Here is a 17893-nt window from a genome sequence, read left to right as displayed (position 1 = left end):
AATAAACTTTTTATTGGAACGTGAGCTGTTGTTGATACCACTCTCAATGCTATCGACGAGTTATCGATAATCAATTATCGATATACGATTTTCAATAAATGAACTTTCTCTTAACGTTTATTTTCACTTGAATTTGAAAGAGGGACAGTGACTATATTATTGCATTAAATTGTACCGCTGAGGCAGAGCTTGAATATAAGTACGTATTTAATTTTTTACTTGAATTTGAAAAGGGGACAGAGACCATTTCATTGCATAGAATGAGGCAGAGCTTCAATTTGCAACTTAGTCGAGACACGTAGATGTATTAATATAGAGCACTTGGGCTGTTTTTTAAATGCTTTTTGAGCTTCTTAACTGTTATATGGAATACACCAAGTTTAGATCAATAAAAATAATCATATTTCTGGGCATGCTGCAACATCACCTCCATGGATTTCTTGCCCTGTAGCACGCCATTACGTTCAATGTAGTTCCAAATGGAAGCCATAAATAAACAAAATAGTATTACGCCAAATACAATAAACTTGAGCAACAGATAAATGGTTTTAAGTCCCACCGGCGGTGCATACTCAACGAGCAGAACTAGCAGAACAAACAGAACAGTTGCTGCACTATAATATAATAACCGGTCGGTGTTTAATTGCAGCAAGGAAGCATCGCACAGAGCCAGTGCCTCGTTCAACGCCGCCGTTCGTGCAGCAGGCAGGTGCTGAGCATTGGTCGAAGAGCTATTGTTCTCGTGCGTGGCAGAAGCGGGGGCATGGGCATCTTCTTTAATCGCATCTCCGGCGCCCTGATCCTGTAACGTACACACTTCTTCAAAAAGATTGCACTCCACATGCTCCGTATTTACGGTAATCTCTTCTGCTGATTCGGGTTCTTTTGGCACACGGATTAGTCTTAACTTGGCCAGTACAGCTTCGTGATCCGAGAAGCTGAACTTTTGTCCAGGTACACGTTCCGGAAATGGTAGCGTATATTCGACAATCTCCGCGTTGATATTATCTGCACCCCTCACAAATATGTGGTCAATCCGTATTCCTAGCGGGTTTTTGGCCAGCGCACGTTTCGATGTGTACGAGTTCCTGCCACACTCGTTGGTTCGAAACGAGTCCGAGGCACAGCTGTCTGTCATCTTAGAGGTATAGAGCAGCACCTTATACGAAATGTCCTGAGGTTGTGTATTGAGATCACCTGCCAATATTTGGAGCACCGAGTTGCCGCGCGTAGCCTCTATAAACTGGGCCGTGTCAAAGGCCTGAATTACACGATGGGTCTTGTATTCATCATTGTCGTTGTCATATTCTGCATGCAGATGCGCGTTATAGAGGTGAACGATTTGCTCGCCGAACAGGATGCGACAGAGACCCACACCCTTGCCACCAAACCAATCGGCGTGTTGGATTCGATGGAAGTAGCCGTTGACTGACCAGGCGTGGAACAGCGTGCCCAAAATTGGATACTTGGAGAGCACCAGCAGACCGGCGCCCATGACACCGCTGTGAAAGTAGTGGGAATACGGCAACACACTTAATGTGCCCTGCTGCAGTTGCTCGCTGTCTTGCTGTGACCATACCTCCTGCAGGGACACGATGTCGTACTGGCCGCTGCTAAGCTCCTTACATATGGCTTCGATACGTGGCGCACGGTCACGGGAGACAAATGGAATACCCCTGTAATTATAATTTGGTTTTGGCAACGCAAGCAAACGCCAAGGCGAATTAGTTCCAAGCGCGTGACCAAATTGAGTAAACATATAAAAACTCAACGCACCAAATGTTCAACGTTAGAATTTTCAGCTCCAGCAGCAGCATTGTGATATGTTTCGTGTTTTTGACTCCCTCATTAGCTATCACTGGCGTACAATGTACGCGCGCAGCGCCGATAAGATTAAATTTTGTTTCTAAACAATCAACTAAGCATTTCTGCTGTAAGCAATTTATTGCTCGCTTGAAGGTGGCTGCGCGCAATTTTGACCGCAATGAAGTTGGCCGCGCGCAGATTTTGCTCACGTGAAGTTGGCTGTGCGCGAATTTGGGTCCAAAAACAACAAAGAGCACATGAAACGAGTAAAATAATTTAAAATTAGTTTGGAAATAAAATCAAAAAGACAATAAATATGGCACGTACCGAGCTGGAAATAAAGAAGCAAAAGCGTAAGGCCAAAAAACGTAAACATGACACTCAGCCGGCGGGAAGCGATGACGAAGTGGCCAACAAAAGTTTAATTGTGGAGGAGCAGGTGGCAGCGGAAGCCCAAGCGAAGGAACACCTGCCCCGTAAAAGTAAGCAAAAATTCTTTAGTGAATACAAAAGTATAATTCAACATGTGACTGATTGCAGCCAAGGCGTCCAAGCGCAAGATCCAGGCGGAGCAGGGTGCCATCAAAGAGAAACGCAGCAAACAAACAGATGATATTAAGGAAGACGCCGCCACAGATGATGAGGTAGATGATATGCCCACAGCGGAGCAACTGGAGCAGGCGAACAAGCCCGAGAACTCGAATGCCATTGTTACGGTACGTCAAAAGAAAAAACAGAAACACTTGCAGCGGCTAGAAACACAAAAAGATCAGAGTGCCGACAAAGAAGCCAAGCGCAATGAGGAGTACCTACGCAAGTGGCGGGACAGTAGACAAGATTGGAAGTTTGAAAAATTGCGACAAATTTCCATACAACAAACGGCCTTCGATGAGAAAAAGGTTAGTGCAGATATTTGGCCCATTGCTTTGGAGTATCTGGCGGGCTCAAAAGGCGCGGCGAAGGCAATGATCAGCAAACTGGCCGAGGATGCCATACAGGAAATGGACAAACAGTGTGAACAGCTGGAGGAGGAAGCGGAGCGTCAGGCGATTGTGGAATCAACACGTTATCAGCGCGCTCGCAACCTGTTGCAAAGTTTCGATTAAGCGTTAGTTTTTAGTTTTAATATGAATAGCAAAAAAACCTTCTTGTTAATATTTAGGGTTTAATAAACAAGAGAAAAAACAAGTTATTTATAAATCCACATATGCCAATAGCTTATCCAGATGCTCAATGCGTTGTCGGAGCAGCTGCTGCTGCTCTTCCTTGTGCTCCTCCAGTTTATCAAGCATAAAATGCTGCATAAACAAGCGGATGCTTTGCTTGAACTGCTGTAGCTTGGAGTTCTTCGCAATGCGCTCAAACGCCTGGTAGAGTTGGCTCTCCTCGTTGGACAGCAGCAGACGCGTCATAATTTCGCGCATAAAATAGAAACTAAGTTTGTGCAATTGCATAAAGTCCACAACCTTCAGCACAGACAACTGAAGACCCGAGGCTAATATTAGCTGCTGCAGGAAGCTAGCAAAGTTGCGTATTTGAATTTTCGATAGAGTTTCAATGTCATTGATGCGATCCCAGCTGGCAAATTGAAAGGCGAGCTGAAATTTGCGATTATACTGACAGAATTTCAATGCCAGATGCGCATAGTATGGATTCGCCCGGCGTTCATTGAGTGCACAATGTATAATCACGTAGGCAACAGTTCGCTGATCTTTCAGAGACAGATGTAAAATTTTTTCGAATGCATCTACATAGTCGGCGGCGCTCATGATAATGCAAAATATGTTACGTCTCTCGGCGGTGTTCATATGTTGTTTCTTGGCTAGCTCTAAGAGCTTTTCCGAGTATCGCTCGCTTCCTGGTTGCTGGCGCTGTTTCTCTTGTTCCGCCTGAGCGGTGCCCATCTCAGCCAGATTGCCCGCCCATGCTGAGCCCACAATCCACCATTTTCCTAGCTTATCGGCACGCAGCAGATCTTCCAAGGTGATGTTCAGTGTAACAACATAACGTTCATTTCTAAGCATTCCCTTAAGCCGCTTGCGTAGGGTCTCCGCCAGTTCCGGATCATACTGCGGCAACTTGCTCATGTTGTTGTTTTTCACAGCGTTCAGAATGTCTACCATGAAACGCAGACGCGGATTCTCCTTTAACTCTAGCGGAGATGCAGCAATTTGCGACTGCACGTTTTGCATCATATTCTTAAAGGCCAGGGGATCATCTTTGCGCAGACGAAATCCAACCGTTTGGAAAATCAGCAACAGGCATTCAACTGATTTCTCGCATAGGCTCCCCGCAAGTCGCGCAATCAGCTCCAGCAATAATCGCTGCTCGTAGATCTTAAAGATGTACATGTAACACAGGATTAGAACCAGATTGTTCAGTCGCTTATCCTCCACTTCCAGTGCGTTAATCTCCTTCACATAGCCATCAAATTGTTCAACGAAGGTTTGCAGGAAATGCGCGCCTATCTCGCTGCCAATGTGCGCATGCAGAAACGCCAGCAGAACCATATGCTCCTGAACCATGCGCTCGTTGGCGCGAGCACGTCCCAGCAGCGCCTCTTGTAGAAGTTTTGTCAGCGTCTCGTTCATGTTATATCGGGAATTCTTCATGTAGAGCGTCTCGATGCCACTAGAAATCTTATGAAGATTCGCCTCGGACAGTCGATTGAGCAAACCCTTGCATTGTTTTTGCAAGCGTGCCAGTTGCTCCGCCTGTTTGGCATTGGTACCTTCGCTGGCAGCGAGTAGAGCCCGTTGATGTGGTGGTATGTACTTCTGGCCGGAACCTTTAGACTCCACCGCAGCATTATCGGGCACAATATTGCCATCGGCATCGCGACGACGACCATAAATGTCCTCCTTGTCTGTAAAAATTGATTCAATTGAATTGGTAAAACAATTATTAGACGCCACAATGCATACATTTTGTTTGTTCTGTGCTCTGCTCGCTTTCACTATTAGATTCTAATCCATCATCGTCTTCGTCCTCTTCCATGTCACTTTGATCCGACGGCACTTCGTTTTCGTCCACATTGCTGTCTGCCTCTGACATTGGTTCATCTTCGTCGCTCCACATGCCTGCTTCCTCCTTCTCCTGCTGCTCCTTTAGTTCCTTTTTCCGACGCTGCTTTTCATCCCATTTTTGTTTCTCTTCCTCATCGTCAAGCACAAAGTCGAGCAGATAGTCCAATCCGTCGTTGAACATTTTTCGAACCAGACGATTTTTGTCCTTGCTCTTGTTTAGCTTCAACTTTTTTTCCAGCTTGGCGATTTCCTTATCCTCCTCCACGTTTTCTAACTTCAGCTGCTTCATTCGCTGCTTGCGCGATTTGCTAAGCAGCTCCTTTTGCTGGCGCAGCTCACGCTTGCGTACTTCCACTTCGTCGGCTCGCTGTATCCCGGCGTGTTTCTTGGGCTTCTTGCCCAGGGGCTCGTATGTTTCCACCTTACGTTCTGATGGCAGGCGAGCATTCACCTCCGCATCACTAAAATCGGAGGCTATAGATTCATCATCATCCTCATTTACTTCGCCCGCCAGCAGCTCTTCTCGAGGCATGTCCTCGGGCTTCAGCTGTTTCTTTTTTGGTTTTTTCTTCTTTTTGCTTGTCTGTGTCGCTGCTAAAGCCGCAGCCGCTGCTGCCTCTGCTACGCGCTGCGCTCCATTTGTTTTGTCCGCATGGTAGATTCTCTTGTTGTTCTTCTTTGTCTCCTGTTTCAGCTTGCGCTGCTCCTTGCGGCTGAGCGGCTTCTTAGGTGCGTGCGCTGCTTTCTTTTTTAGTTTCACCATGTCAACAAATTCAACTTTCAAATCGTTTTGTTAGTGTTGCCAAATCAGCTGTGCATAACACGTGTGTGGGATATTTTAGTGCATTTTTGGTGTGGAGCTTGATACATTTTCCAGGCAAAACAGCTGAGTCGGTTTTGTTGTTCGAGTATAGTTTTTTTTTTTACTGCTATTTTGTATTAACACATAATCTTTAAATTATGTCTACGCGCTGGTATCCTATTTATCAACGTGGCAATCCGCAGTTGCGCGTCTTTTTGCCCAACTTTTGGATGAAATTGGTGCGACCCACAGAGGAGCAGCCGGCAAATGTTGTTACCTTTGCCGTGTCCACGGAAATGACCAAGCACGATGTGAAAAACTATTTGGAAAAGATTTACAAAGTGCCCGTGGTGGATGTACGTACACGTATTGCGCTAGGCGAGACCAAACGTGATCAAACCTACGGCTATGTGACCAAAAAAGACGACGTCAAATTGGCTTATGTAACCATGGTGAGTGGACTGGCTCAACTAAAGCTAAAAACTTGACTAATGGATAATTTTGGATCTTACAGCCGAAAACCGAAGCATTTACTTTTCCGGATCTATTTGCGAATAAAGCGGAACAACAGGAGAAGGAGGAAAAGTCAATGGATGAGTCGAAGGCGGGCTTTCGCAAGTTTCTGGAGCGCAACAAGAAGCGACCCGGCACACCGGGCTGGTACTCTATTTAGACTTTTAAGTTATATGTAGCTTAAGTTGTTTGCAACGAATAATAACATTTATTTTGAAAAACCCATATTGGCTGAGTAAAACAAGTTTAAAGCTTAGAAACAATTATGATGCCGAAGGGAGCTCTTCTATTGCTTCGCATTTTTAACCGCCGTGGCTACCCAGGCGCGTATCTTGTCCTCATCCTGGAGTCCGACCATGCGTTGCACTTCTTTGCCGTTCTGCATAACCATGAGCACGGGAACGGCACCCACATCGTAATCCAGCGCTAGCTCACTGTGTTCGTCAATGTCCACTTTTGCCAGTTTAATGGAGCCCGCCTGTTCGCCCACAATGGTCTCGATGCGCGGCGTTAGAAGCTTGCAAGGATTGCACCAACTAAATATGGAAATGTTGGTAAAGTAGTCTTTTGACTAAAATTTTCTTTACTAACGTTGCAAAAAAGTCCACTATCACGGGCTCCTGACTGTTCTTCACCTTCTTGTCAAAGTCCTCTGAGCTCTGTACTTTGAAGATTTCCCTTTTCTTCGGCGTCACTGAGAATGCACGCTGATTGCTACGCACCTGTCGCGTCACATTTCCGAGCACATTAACTATTTGTCTTTGCATTTTGCAATTTGTTCAGTTTATAAGTTACGAGAGTTTATAATATAGTTGACGGCGCTGCTTAAAGTGCCAGCGTTACCAACAGTTACGAAACAGCTGTTTTATTTTTGTTGTTGACCAGTGTGACCACTAGAGGTTAATTTGGAAATGCTTGGCAATCATACACGAAGGTTAAAAACGTTCTTGGAAACGTCGGAGCTTTAATGCTCTTGCAGATTCACTATATCAATACACTAAACCACCATACACACCAACATTTTGATTATTTACAATTTTTATTTTGATACTGTCGACAAGTTTGTTGGTATTCATCAAAACTGCTTTGAAAAGTATATCCTATTGTTAAACAATCAAGTCTTCATAGATCACTACACATTGCATGTGAAATTTAAAAGACCTTAACTAGAGTATAAAATACCAAAGTTTCTATTTACAAGAATACCTTAAAGGTACAAACTTTTTTAAATACCAACACACGTACACACACATACAAGCACGCACGGACACATACTGTAACACGTATTCGCGTCAGGCATAAAAAATTGTAATATCAAAAGTTCAATTGATTTGATTGTACACTAAAATCAAATTTCAAGTGTTAGTTCTGCTTCGACGGTTTGTTTGACAGTTTTCGAAACGTGTGCAAGTGCAAATTGTGCGTTTCTACCACGGAACACGGTAAACGGATTCTGAGTGCAATTCGCGAGCACCTCTTGAACTGCGCAAATGGCCCATAGCTATAGAAAAGTGGAAGCAGCAGACGACGAAAAGTAGAGGACAACAAACGTAGCAAAATGGATGATCTCTCGCAGGGCGACATCTGTCGCGTCTGCCGCTGCGAGGCGTTGCCAGATCGCCCGCTCTTCTATCCCTGCATTTGCACGGGCAGCATCAAATATATACATCAGGATTGCCTAATGCAATGGATGCGTTATTCGCACAAGGAATACTGTGAGCTGTGCGGCCATCGTTTCAGCTTTCAGCCCATCTATGCACCGGATATGCCGCGCGTTCTACCTTTGCGCGATGTGCTTATGGGTCTGATGTCTGCGGTGTTGGAGGGCGCGCGCTGCTGGCTGCACTACTCTCTGGTGGGCATGGCCTGGTTTGGTGTGGTGCCTCTGTCGGCTTATCGTACCTATCGCTATCTATTTCGGGCCAGCTCATTTGATATGATTCTCTCGCTGCCGTTTGACATCTTCTCCATGGAGAATCTGGCTGCGGATGCATTTCGTGGCTGTTTTGTGGTGACTTGTACGCTACTGTGTTTTATTGGCTTGGTCTGGTTGCGTGAGCAAATTCTCCATGGTGGCGGACCCGATTGGCTTGAGCGTGACGAGGCGCCGGCTGCAGCAGCGGCCGCTCCAGCTGTGCCTGCTGTTGCCGCAGCGGCCGCACCGCCAGTTGCCCGAGTTGCGCCAGTTGCGCGAGCTGAACCAGATGCAGCTCAAGATGATAATAACAATGGTAACGCGCCGCAGGATGTGCCAATGGATAATGCTGCACCAGCAGTGGCCGATCCGGCTGACAACGAAGGCGATGCTCCACAGGCAGCGGCTGTGCCCGCTGCAGGTGCCGCCGCCGCTGGCGGCATCGCTGCGGCTGCTGACGCAGACAACGATGAACAGAACTGGAATCCCATGGACTGGGATCGTGCCGCCGAAGACCTAACCTGGGAGCGTTTACTGGGCTTGGATGGTTCACTGGTCTTCTTGGAGCATGTTTTCTGGATAATCTCGCTAAACACCATGTTCATCTTTACGTTCGCCTTTTGCCCGTATTGCGTGGGCAACTTTATACTGAGCTCCATGGATCTGTTGCAGCCGGAAAAGCCATTGCTGCATTTCCATGGACTGATTACTACGCTCTTTGGGTACTGTTGCATAGGACTGACGCTGGTAGTGCTGCACTTCTTCGCAGGCGTCTTTCGGCTGCGTCGCATCTGCTGGTTCATTGGACTCTGTTACATTGTGGTGAAGGTATCGCTGCTGTCTGTGGTGGAGATAGGCGTATTGCCGCTTATCTGCGGCTGGTGGCTGGATATATGCTCGCTGCCGTTGCTCGATGCCAGTCTTAAAGATCGCAAGGCCAGCTTTAAGGCTGCACCGGGAACATCGCTCTTTGTCCATTGGATGTTTGGCATGGTGTATGTCTATTATTTTGCCGCCTTTATATCGTTGCTGCGTGAGGTGCTGCGTCCTGGTGTCCTTTGGATCTTCCGCAATGTCAATGATCCCGATTTCAGTCCCATACAAGAAATGATTCATGTGCCCATTGTGCGTCATATCCGCCGTTTGGTGGCATCGGCGATGATCTTTGGCTTTGCCGTACTGTTAATGCTCTGGCTGCCAATACGTATACTGCAAGTGCTGTGGCCCAATTTCTTGCCCTATGCCCTAAGTGGTGACTCGGAGGTAAATGATCTGAGCTTGCAGCTGCTTTTGCTACAGGTGGGTAATACATCCTTGCATTGTTGTGGTTCCTATTTCTAATGAAACTTCTTTGCCTTGTTAGATTGTGCTGCCCGGCTTCTTCGAGCAAACCCAAACTCGCATATGGCTGAAGGGATTGCTGCGTATCTGGTGCACGGCTGTGGCCTGGCTGCTTGGCATACGAAGCTATTTGCTGCCCGCTCCAGAGCCACAAGCTGCCGAGGAGGCCGAGCCAGCAGCTCAGCCAGCGGAAGCGCCTGGAGTTGCCGCTGCACCACCGCCACCAGCTCCAGTGCTGGAGCCAGCCCAACCACGGAATTTGGCTGCCGCTCACCAGGCTATGATGCAACGTAATGTGCCCATCGGCTTTCAACCATACGAACGTCCCACATTCTTTTCCCTGCGCCTCTGCGCGCTCCTCTCGCTGATGTGCTTGTCCATTGTGTGCGCTGCCATGTTGATACTAACTGTGCCCGTCTACATAGGCCGTCGTCTGATGATGCTTTGGACGGGTCAGCCGGGTGACAAGGCTCCTCCGCAATTGGCGGCTGACTTGCCCGCAGCAGATCCAGAGGCGGCACGCAAAAACGAGCGTCTGCTACGTCCCCATGAACTCTACACGGCCGAAATTGGCGGTTATCTATGTTGGATTGTGTCACGTGGCATTGCTGTGGTGGTGACCCTACTGCCCCAGGGACGCGCCGCAATTGTCAACAAGCTGAAGCATTGGGCGCGCGTCGCACTACAATATGCGCTACCAGTTTTGACGCTGCTGGGCATATTTGTGCTGGTGCCGTTGCTGTTTGGACTACTGCTGGAGCTGGTGATGGTCATACCGTTGCGTGTGAAACCGCGTAAGACACCTATACACTTTCTGTGGCAGGATTGGGCACTGGGCGTGCTGTATACCAAAATCGCCATAGCACTCACTCTAATGGGACCGGATTGGCATCTAAAGCGAGCACTGGAACGCGCCTATACGGATGGACTGCGAGATTTCGATTTAAAATTTGTAATGCGTGATCTGGCTGTGCCGGTGGTGACAACATTTGGCCTCGCCCTGGCTATACCCTATGTTATTGGCCATTCGATATTGCCCATATTCTTTACCGATCCGTACACACGCCTGGACATCTCTCTGATGGTTTATCCTATAAGCTTCATTGTTGTGGGCAGCGTTTGTTTTGTGCTCTTCCAGATTAAGCAATTGAAGAAACTGTATCTGTCGATCAAGGTGGACAAGTATCTGGTGGGTCAGCGTCTGGTCAACTATGAGCATCGCAAGAAGCAGCAGGCGCAACAAGCGGCTGCTGCCCAAGAACTTAAGGCACGCCAAGAAGCCGAGGAGGCGCAGCTGGCGCAAGCACAAGAAGGCGGCGGAGTCGGTTTTGGAGTGCGCAACGAGGAACCATTGCTGGAATTAGCGGAGCAGGCGGCTCTGCATGCGCGTCGGCGTCGAGAGCAGTTGCCACGCCCACTGATTGTTGATGCCAACGAGGAGCTGCTCTAGGGTTACGTCTACTTTATGTGCATGTTTATAATGGAGTCTCTGCTGATATATCTTTGTTTAATTCATACGCTACAGCCAGAGCAAGCCATATGAGTTGATGCGACGCCCACACAACCGAAGACCCAAACCGAAGTAGCTTGGGCAGGCGCTTCAAATTTTCAAGTTAAATAATTCTTCGTTTTCTTGCTTTAGTTCTTTTTTATATGTTAGCCACAATTGTTTGTTAAATTTTTTCGCTTATAGGTCCTAAACTGTATGATAATTTAAGCCAGCCAGATATAGCCAATAATTACCATCTGATTAACACTTCACTTATTTATCCTATATATATATATATAAAAAACCATAAACACTTTTCGATTGCTTTGTAAAATGTTTTGGAAAAAATGAGAAAAGTAAAACACTAAATCCAAGTATGGCTTGATAATATATTTAAAATGATAATGGCGATCCGTAAATATATATAAATATATACATAAATATATATATATATATGTATATGTATGTATGTATGTATGTATGTATATGTAGAGAGATTACCTTGTATTAGAATCTGATACGATATATGTATGTACGAAAATTATTTCCCGATCATAACAAGAATATTTCAAATAAAAACTTGGTAAATGTGGTGAAAACTTTTGAGTAGCTTTACGAACTTGTAAAAATTATATATGTATACATTTATTATTAATAAATAAATTTAACTTTAAATTTCAATGGAAATAAAAACAATTGTCTATATTTTGTACGACAAAGGAGTTAGAGAAGCTTCTCCCGGGAAATGCATGAAAAAAAGCGGGGCTTTTTCCTAGTAATGTAATTATATAAAACAAATAACTTTTTCTACATTGTTCTCAGGGGGAAAATGGAGTATAGGATTTTACAGATAAATGTTCTGCAAATGACACAATTTTAAATACACTGCATTCGATATGATTGAACGGCTTTTACACAGCGAATAGAGCATTGCGCGGTCGATGGCAGTGTAAAATTTTAGCGAATTGAAAGCATGCAGTTAAATTATAATTCCTGGAAATTTCTTAATGTGAAATCGCGACTGGATAGCCAGTGTACAGCGTGATACCAAAACAACTTATTCAATTGCAGACCAATTAATTGAATGATCATTACACAATTGCTGTGCAATTCTTTGGGCGCATCCTTCTGCCTGCCGTTGGCCTCTTGATTATGTCCATTTGTTTGGTCAGAATAGCGCCTGGCTTTTCCACGAAAATGCATCAAGCTGTGCTCGTTATACGACCGGCGACTCACCATTGACAATTACAATTACGCTTGGAACAACATCGATACAGTGCATGTTACAGGCCTGAGCTGCACCACAGGCCAGCGTATTGATAGCTTAAATTGAGCGCATAATAAGATGTTCAACAATTTCTGTTATTTTCTTCCTTTCATATTGCCTGCAGCGCAAATTGCATGACTTGTTTGCAATGATAATATATCAAGTTAATTTTCAAAACTTACAAAAACACATTTAAAGATGAGGAATAAGCTGATATATAAATCATTAAAATATATCACCTTTTGTATTTTCTCTAGCTCGAGGTCAATGGATTTTATTATTTTTGTATAAATAACAAGCACCAAAGAGTGAGCAGGTTGTCTGCATAGCTTTTGCACGATTTTTGTTGTGCCTAGTTCACTTATTGCGTTATTTGGTACTTACAATTCTCAACAAGTTAAAGCTTCAAAAGGACTATAACCAAAGTGCGCCACGTTCAGCTTTGTATTAATGTTTTTTTTTTTAAAGAAATATACGTCTTTTATGTTAACCAATTTATTTGAGTCTAATTGCAGGCACCGCCTACTACTTGCCTAGCCGTTTCGGTGTTACAGTAATCTCTGCAATGTCAGACCAGCTTAAAGCCCTCAGCTCATAAATCTACCCAACTCCATGGCGTGCCATTCGGCTATACACCCACAACTCCATGCACCTTTGTGTCCATTTATTTTTAAGTTGGCCATTGCCCATGGCTGGACTTATATAATTTTTAAGCCGGTCCGACCGGCATGCGTGTTTTATTGGCCATAATCGAGCAACGAGCTGGCAGCGGTCTAGCACTTAGCACTCCTTAAGTTTAACAACTTCACGCTCAATCAGCGACGACAACGTTGGGCTATAAAAACGTAGCAGCTCGAACTTCAAACTTTAACCCAAGGCAGGCCATAAAATATAGCAGCTGCACTGAATGAGACCATGCCCACAAAATGCTGAAAACTTGCAAAAACAAAAACAAAACATAAAACAGGAAGAACAGGTAAAGCCTCAAAGGGAACGAGGGTGAAAAAAACATGAAATAAAAGCCACAACTATTTGAACCGTGTTTTGTTGACATAAAATACCAAAAGTCACCAAGGGTACAAACCGCTGCGGTTCCTGCCTTAACCCTAAGCAAAAAAAAAAGAAGCGTTTGGGGCCTAAATATCGGTCGGTTGTCCTTTGTTACGGAAGGGTTTTCTTTGTTTTTTTTTTTTTTTAAGATAATAAAACATAGGAAAGGGACATAGGGAACAGCTGTTCACTTGAAGCTATATATATGTATACATTTATTATAAAATTAAAATATATTTAAAGTAGCTTACTAATTAAGTTCTTTTTCAAAATGTATTCGAATATGCACTTTTGTATATTCAAACATTTTAGTTATATAGAAAGTGTATTCGCTAGTCTCCAACCTATCCCGCTTTTGATTCATTTTTGTTACCCTCATCATTTTGTTTTGCTATTGTGGTTAACTATTTGGGCTGCTGGGGCAGACATTTGCTTCCCTTCAGCTCGGTGCTAAAGCTTTTACACAAATTATTTTATTTTGCGTTGAAGAAATAATAAAATATGGCAACGCAAATCAAAGGCCACTTCAATGAGCCCAACCAAATATAAAAAACAAAAACAAGCAGCTGCAAAAAGATATAATAAAACACTTTTTGCCGTGGCAACGCGCAATTTTTGACTAGAGTTGGCCAAGTGCTGTGTATAACAATGGCAGCAGGAGCTGCTCTGTGGGTTCATAGAATAAGTGCCAGGACGCGATGTGAGAGCGCGTGTTATACAAAACCAGCTCAGTACAACAACAACAATAACAAAAACAACAATATGACTAGCTGCTTCCTTTATAGCTAATTTTAGACAATTAATGAAGTGTTGGCTACGCTTGATAAGAGCTTCAAGTGAACCAGCAGTAAACAACGCAACAACATAAACATCAGCAACAACAACAACAACAACCAATCATAACAACAGCAACTAAGTCATGCAAATGAGCGACAGTTAAGGCAGCTGCCTGGCACATATATAACGCATACGCCGTGTCTGCCCCTGGTGATGTGTGGCGTCTGATAAGGACGTAAATCCAGCGGGCGACTGCGACAGGGGCGAAGAAGTTATCACCATTGACATATGAACTTGTTAATTTTGAGCAGGAATATCCAAAAAAAAAAAAGGAAAGAATGAAAATAAATAAAAAGGGACCAGAGAGCTGCTAACATGTGAGGGTGAAGAGACTTGGCAGTTTGGTTTTTGGAATGTAAAACTTCAGCGTTTTGCTTAAGGCTGTGCAAAAGTTTGTGTAAACTTTAAGCAGGGATCACATCAAAGCCATCTCTCTGTATCTTGTACACAATAAATTGCGTAAAAATGAATTTTAGTTGTGGGTTTACATATGGAGCAGCAGACATAAGAAAACAACTTTAATTCTATCACATTTGCTCCCCTTTATCAAGAAATTGGCAATAGATTAGCAGCATTTCGCTGTCGACATTTGTGTTTTCTGTATTCCATTAAATGCACTCGCCATATTTATGGGCTGACACATTTGTGTTAAGTTTAATGAAACTAATTAAATATTCACTGCATTATTTAGATGGACACACATTTCGCCTGGCACCAACAACAATCCACAGTTCCAAATGTTCGTCTGTATTTCAAACGTTATTTAAATGAATTTTCGGTGACAGTTGCCAAAACAGTGGTGCATGAATTGATTGAATTTTATTTGCGTAGCTATTAAAAATGTCTGATGCAGCTCTATTTGAGCCCAAACCAATAGCCCATATTTGATATAGGGTTATGCGGCCTTTGTGGCATTTTACGTTTCAATGCAAATACAAGAACAATTTTAACGCCTGGCTGCCCTTTTGACTGTGGCATCCAGCCAAGAAGTCGGGCTATAAGCTGTAGAACTTTAAGCTACCAAATCCGCTTACTGCTAGCAAGTGATAAATTTTGTATATACGTATAGAGAGAATTTTTGTTTGTTGTTACGCGAGGCGTATACGTAATTTAAGTGCATTTTGTATGCATGGAGCCAGTCAGATGCATATTTCTTAAAAATGAATTATGCGATCGCAAATGCTATTTTATTTTATTTATGATGACTTTACTTGGCTGAAGTCCAAGGCGTTGTACTAAGTCTAGATGGCCATTGTGTGCGTATAAAATCAATTTGTGATATGCAAAATTCAATTGAGTCTATTTCAATAAAACGTTTATCCAATGATTTATATGTTTGTTAAATTGGTTTTAAAAGCTGATGACACTTCTCTTATGCATATTTTACCAACTGTTTGTTTCTGGTGCTGATATATCATTTGCATTGATAGGCTTCGTTTAAGAAACAGTTTAAGCAACTATCGAGTGATAAAATAAAACATAGTTGTCGACTGGAGTAAAAAATAGTCAATAATTTTCTGTTACCATGCCTTATTTATATTAAAATAAGCATGAATAATCCACTTAGCAATCTTATGGAGCCTATTTGCCAGCTCAACCGAATCATATGAAACCGAAGCAAGTTTATGCCCATATGTCAGCTAGTTTTAGTGTTTGGCAACTGAAATAAAATAGTGTTTATGGATATGTTCGATCAATTAGCCATAAAAAACTGAATATACAGTGTTAACAGCTGTAGCTGACAGTTAATCAAAGTCCAAGCATATAAAATGCAGCATATTCCCTGAAAAGAGGCGCACTAATGACAGCAAGATGCCGCGAGACAGAGAGAGAGAGAGGCTATCTTGTCCTTATGTCAATCATACGCAGAGTGTGACAGTTCAAGCAATTGAAGCGAAAAGCAATGCCATATGGCATATGAGCATTGGTCGTTCATGTGTTAGTGCCGCTGCTGTAAAAGTTTTTGCATGATGACAGCACAAGGGACGGCTGGAGTAGGAGCTGGCTGACGGTAGGCGTTGCCTGGACATCCAGAGAAACTGCTCGAACCGCCCACTTGAAGGCGATTGCTTTCGAAAATTACTGAGCGTCTGTTTCTGTTATGTGCCACACAAATTCTAAAGCATTCATTTTGCCTACAGCTGAAAGCACAATTTTCTGCGTTATTTTTGTTTTCTTATACCCTAACTGAGCATTTACTTGTATATATTAATTCCATCATTTTTGAACAAACCTTACTACTATGTTAGCGTATTTCATGTGCGGCATGGCTAGAGTAATTTTTCCATTTATTTTTTTTTTGACAACTTTGGCAGTCAGTTGTCACATTTTGTTGTTGCTTAGCTCTTTGCGTTTCGTTCGGAACAAATAGAAAAGTTTTCAATGTTTCTAACTGAAATTGTTTTGTGGTTTAACATGACACCGCGACTGCGAGCAGCTCCCACTGGCCTTGTGTCTTGGCCAATCTAAAGTGGTTTATGTGCCAGTGACTATCAAAATGTGTGGCAACTGAAAGTTAAATCCTTACTGACGCAAGTAAGCACACACACAGGCACACATTGAGAGGGACGAGCAAAACATGTGACAATTTTGCAGTTGAAAGAACAGGACTACGAGGTAGGCCTTTTTGGCCGTACCAAGAGGGATAAACAAATAAAAGTGGGCGTGGCCAGAATATTTAACGACATCTTGCGAGGAAAGCGTGCAGGCCAGATGAGCTTAGCTTCTAGTTAACAAAGTACGATATCTTATATATATATAGGGTAGTTTTCATTCCTGGTCTGCAAGAACCAAAATAATGTTCGCGAAGGGTAATAAAATAAATTAATTTTTAATTTATAAGTGCTAGCTTCTCTTTCGTATAGATATACATTTAGAAAAAGATATATAGTTCCCTTCGTGATATTTATACCAAATATTAAAGTTTTACCCCAGCCTCGAAACTGTTCAGATCAAACTTGGCTTATATCCTTTATAATATCAAACGTGACATGGCACCAGCCCAATATACCCCGTTTGCCCGTTGAGAAAAGGCAAAAACAAGCAAATAATAATATAAGTCAAAGGTCTTGATTTGTATTGGGCAAAGTTGAAAGTTGACGCATTTTGAGCGCGTGCTCAAGTGGAGGCAACGATTCTTGGGCCAGTTGGACAGAGCGGAAAGCATTTGCGGGGTGGATAACGAAGAGTTGTGTATGCTGAAAATAAATGAATATAAATTGTGACACACATGTGAGCTGTTTGCGTCTTACTGTAAACTTACAAGCCACAATTAGACCACACAATCGCACGACAAACAACTTACTTGTCCCACTGTAAATGCCGAAAATTAAGATATGACGAAGCTGCTCTGTGGTAAATCTAAATCGTTGAAGCGCTTGACGAACTTTTCGCTGGTTGCAAATGACATGCAACAAACTGACATGCAACACATTAGGAAACATTTGCCGCTAATGACTGACGCTGGGAAAAAGTTCGCCTTTACAATTTTCATGTACGGCTGTCAAGCACAATATTAAACTCCAGCTCATAGAGGATAAATTCACTGAGCGCTATAATCAAAATTAAACTAATTAACAGCACCGCACAGTTAGCTGCGTAATTTGCGCATAATTAGATAAGCAAAGCAGCCAGCCTGGGGGCTTCAGTAGGGCCGAAATACTCTCCCATTTTCGTGGCACTTCCCATACTACCAACCCCTAAGCGGTCATATGATATGTGTGCATCATAAGCCGAAAACTGTTAGCATTTTAAAACGCTCGGAGTGGCATTTCGGACAGCTAAAAACACAAAGCACAACAAAAAAAAAAATGGAGAGAAATGGGGAAAAAATGGGGGAAAAAGCAAC

General features: G+C 43.4%; 6 protein-coding genes across 6 annotated transcripts; 3 read left to right on the top strand and 3 right to left on the bottom strand.

The window, feature by feature from the left end:
* Positions 1 to 189: 189 nt before the first annotated feature.
* On the bottom strand, positions 190 to 1960 carry nSMase (neutral sphingomyelinase). The gene is made up of 2 exons (XM_015176174.3): positions 1777 to 1960; positions 190 to 1676 (listed from the first exon to the last, which is right to left on the bottom strand). Exons 1-2 carry the CDS (start codon positions 1815 to 1817, stop codon positions 386 to 388), a joined length of 1332 nt encoding a protein of 443 aa, XP_015031660.1. The 5' UTR covers positions 1818 to 1960; the 3' UTR covers positions 190 to 385.
* Positions 1961 to 1991: 31 nt separating this feature from the next.
* On the top strand, positions 1992 to 2994 carry LOC6624133 (cholesin). Its single transcript, XM_002047384.4, has 2 exons — positions 1992 to 2288; positions 2347 to 2994. The coding sequence occupies exons 1-2, from the start codon at positions 2123 to 2125 to the stop codon at positions 2910 to 2912; spliced, it is 732 nt and encodes a 243-aa protein (XP_002047420.2). The 5' UTR covers positions 1992 to 2122; the 3' UTR covers positions 2913 to 2994.
* Positions 2909 to 5617, bottom strand: LOC6624148 (nucleolar MIF4G domain-containing protein 1 homolog). Its single transcript, XM_002047383.4, has 2 exons — positions 4731 to 5617; positions 2909 to 4672 (listed from the first exon to the last, which is right to left on the bottom strand). Exons 1-2 carry the CDS (start codon positions 5593 to 5595, stop codon positions 3000 to 3002), a joined length of 2538 nt encoding a protein of 845 aa, XP_002047419.1. The 5' UTR covers positions 5596 to 5617; the 3' UTR covers positions 2909 to 2999.
* A 175-nt stretch (positions 5618 to 5792) lies between these two features.
* Positions 5793 to 6372, top strand: mRpL23 (mitochondrial ribosomal protein L23). The gene is made up of 2 exons (XM_002047382.4): positions 5793 to 6086; positions 6149 to 6372. The coding sequence occupies exons 1-2, from the start codon at positions 5793 to 5795 to the stop codon at positions 6305 to 6307; spliced, it is 453 nt and encodes a 150-aa protein (XP_002047418.1). The 3' UTR covers positions 6308 to 6372.
* On the bottom strand, positions 6333 to 7204 carry LOC6624055 (thioredoxin C-1). Its single transcript, XM_002047381.4, has 2 exons — positions 6739 to 7204; positions 6333 to 6683 (listed from the first exon to the last, which is right to left on the bottom strand). Exons 1-2 carry the CDS (start codon positions 6912 to 6914, stop codon positions 6434 to 6436), a joined length of 426 nt encoding a protein of 141 aa, XP_002047417.1. The 5' UTR covers positions 6915 to 7204; the 3' UTR covers positions 6333 to 6433.
* Positions 7205 to 7705: 501 nt separating this feature from the next.
* LOC6623928 (E3 ubiquitin-protein ligase MARCHF6) lies at positions 7706 to 11266 on the top strand. Its single transcript, XM_002047380.4, has 2 exons — positions 7706 to 9361; positions 9426 to 11266. Exons 1-2 carry the CDS (start codon positions 7706 to 7708, stop codon positions 10851 to 10853), a joined length of 3084 nt encoding a protein of 1027 aa, XP_002047416.1. The 3' UTR covers positions 10854 to 11266.
* The last annotated feature ends 6627 nt before the right edge of the window (positions 11267 to 17893 follow it).

The sequence above is a fragment of the Drosophila virilis genome, chromosome 3 (genome assembly GCF_030788295.1).
Source record: "Drosophila virilis strain 15010-1051.87 chromosome 3, Dvir_AGI_RSII-ME, whole genome shotgun sequence".
Taxonomy (NCBI): Eukaryota; Metazoa; Arthropoda; class Insecta; order Diptera; family Drosophilidae; genus Drosophila; species Drosophila virilis.
The sequence above is the reverse complement of the archived record's forward strand: the minus strand, read 5'-3'. Positions and strand labels throughout refer to the sequence as shown.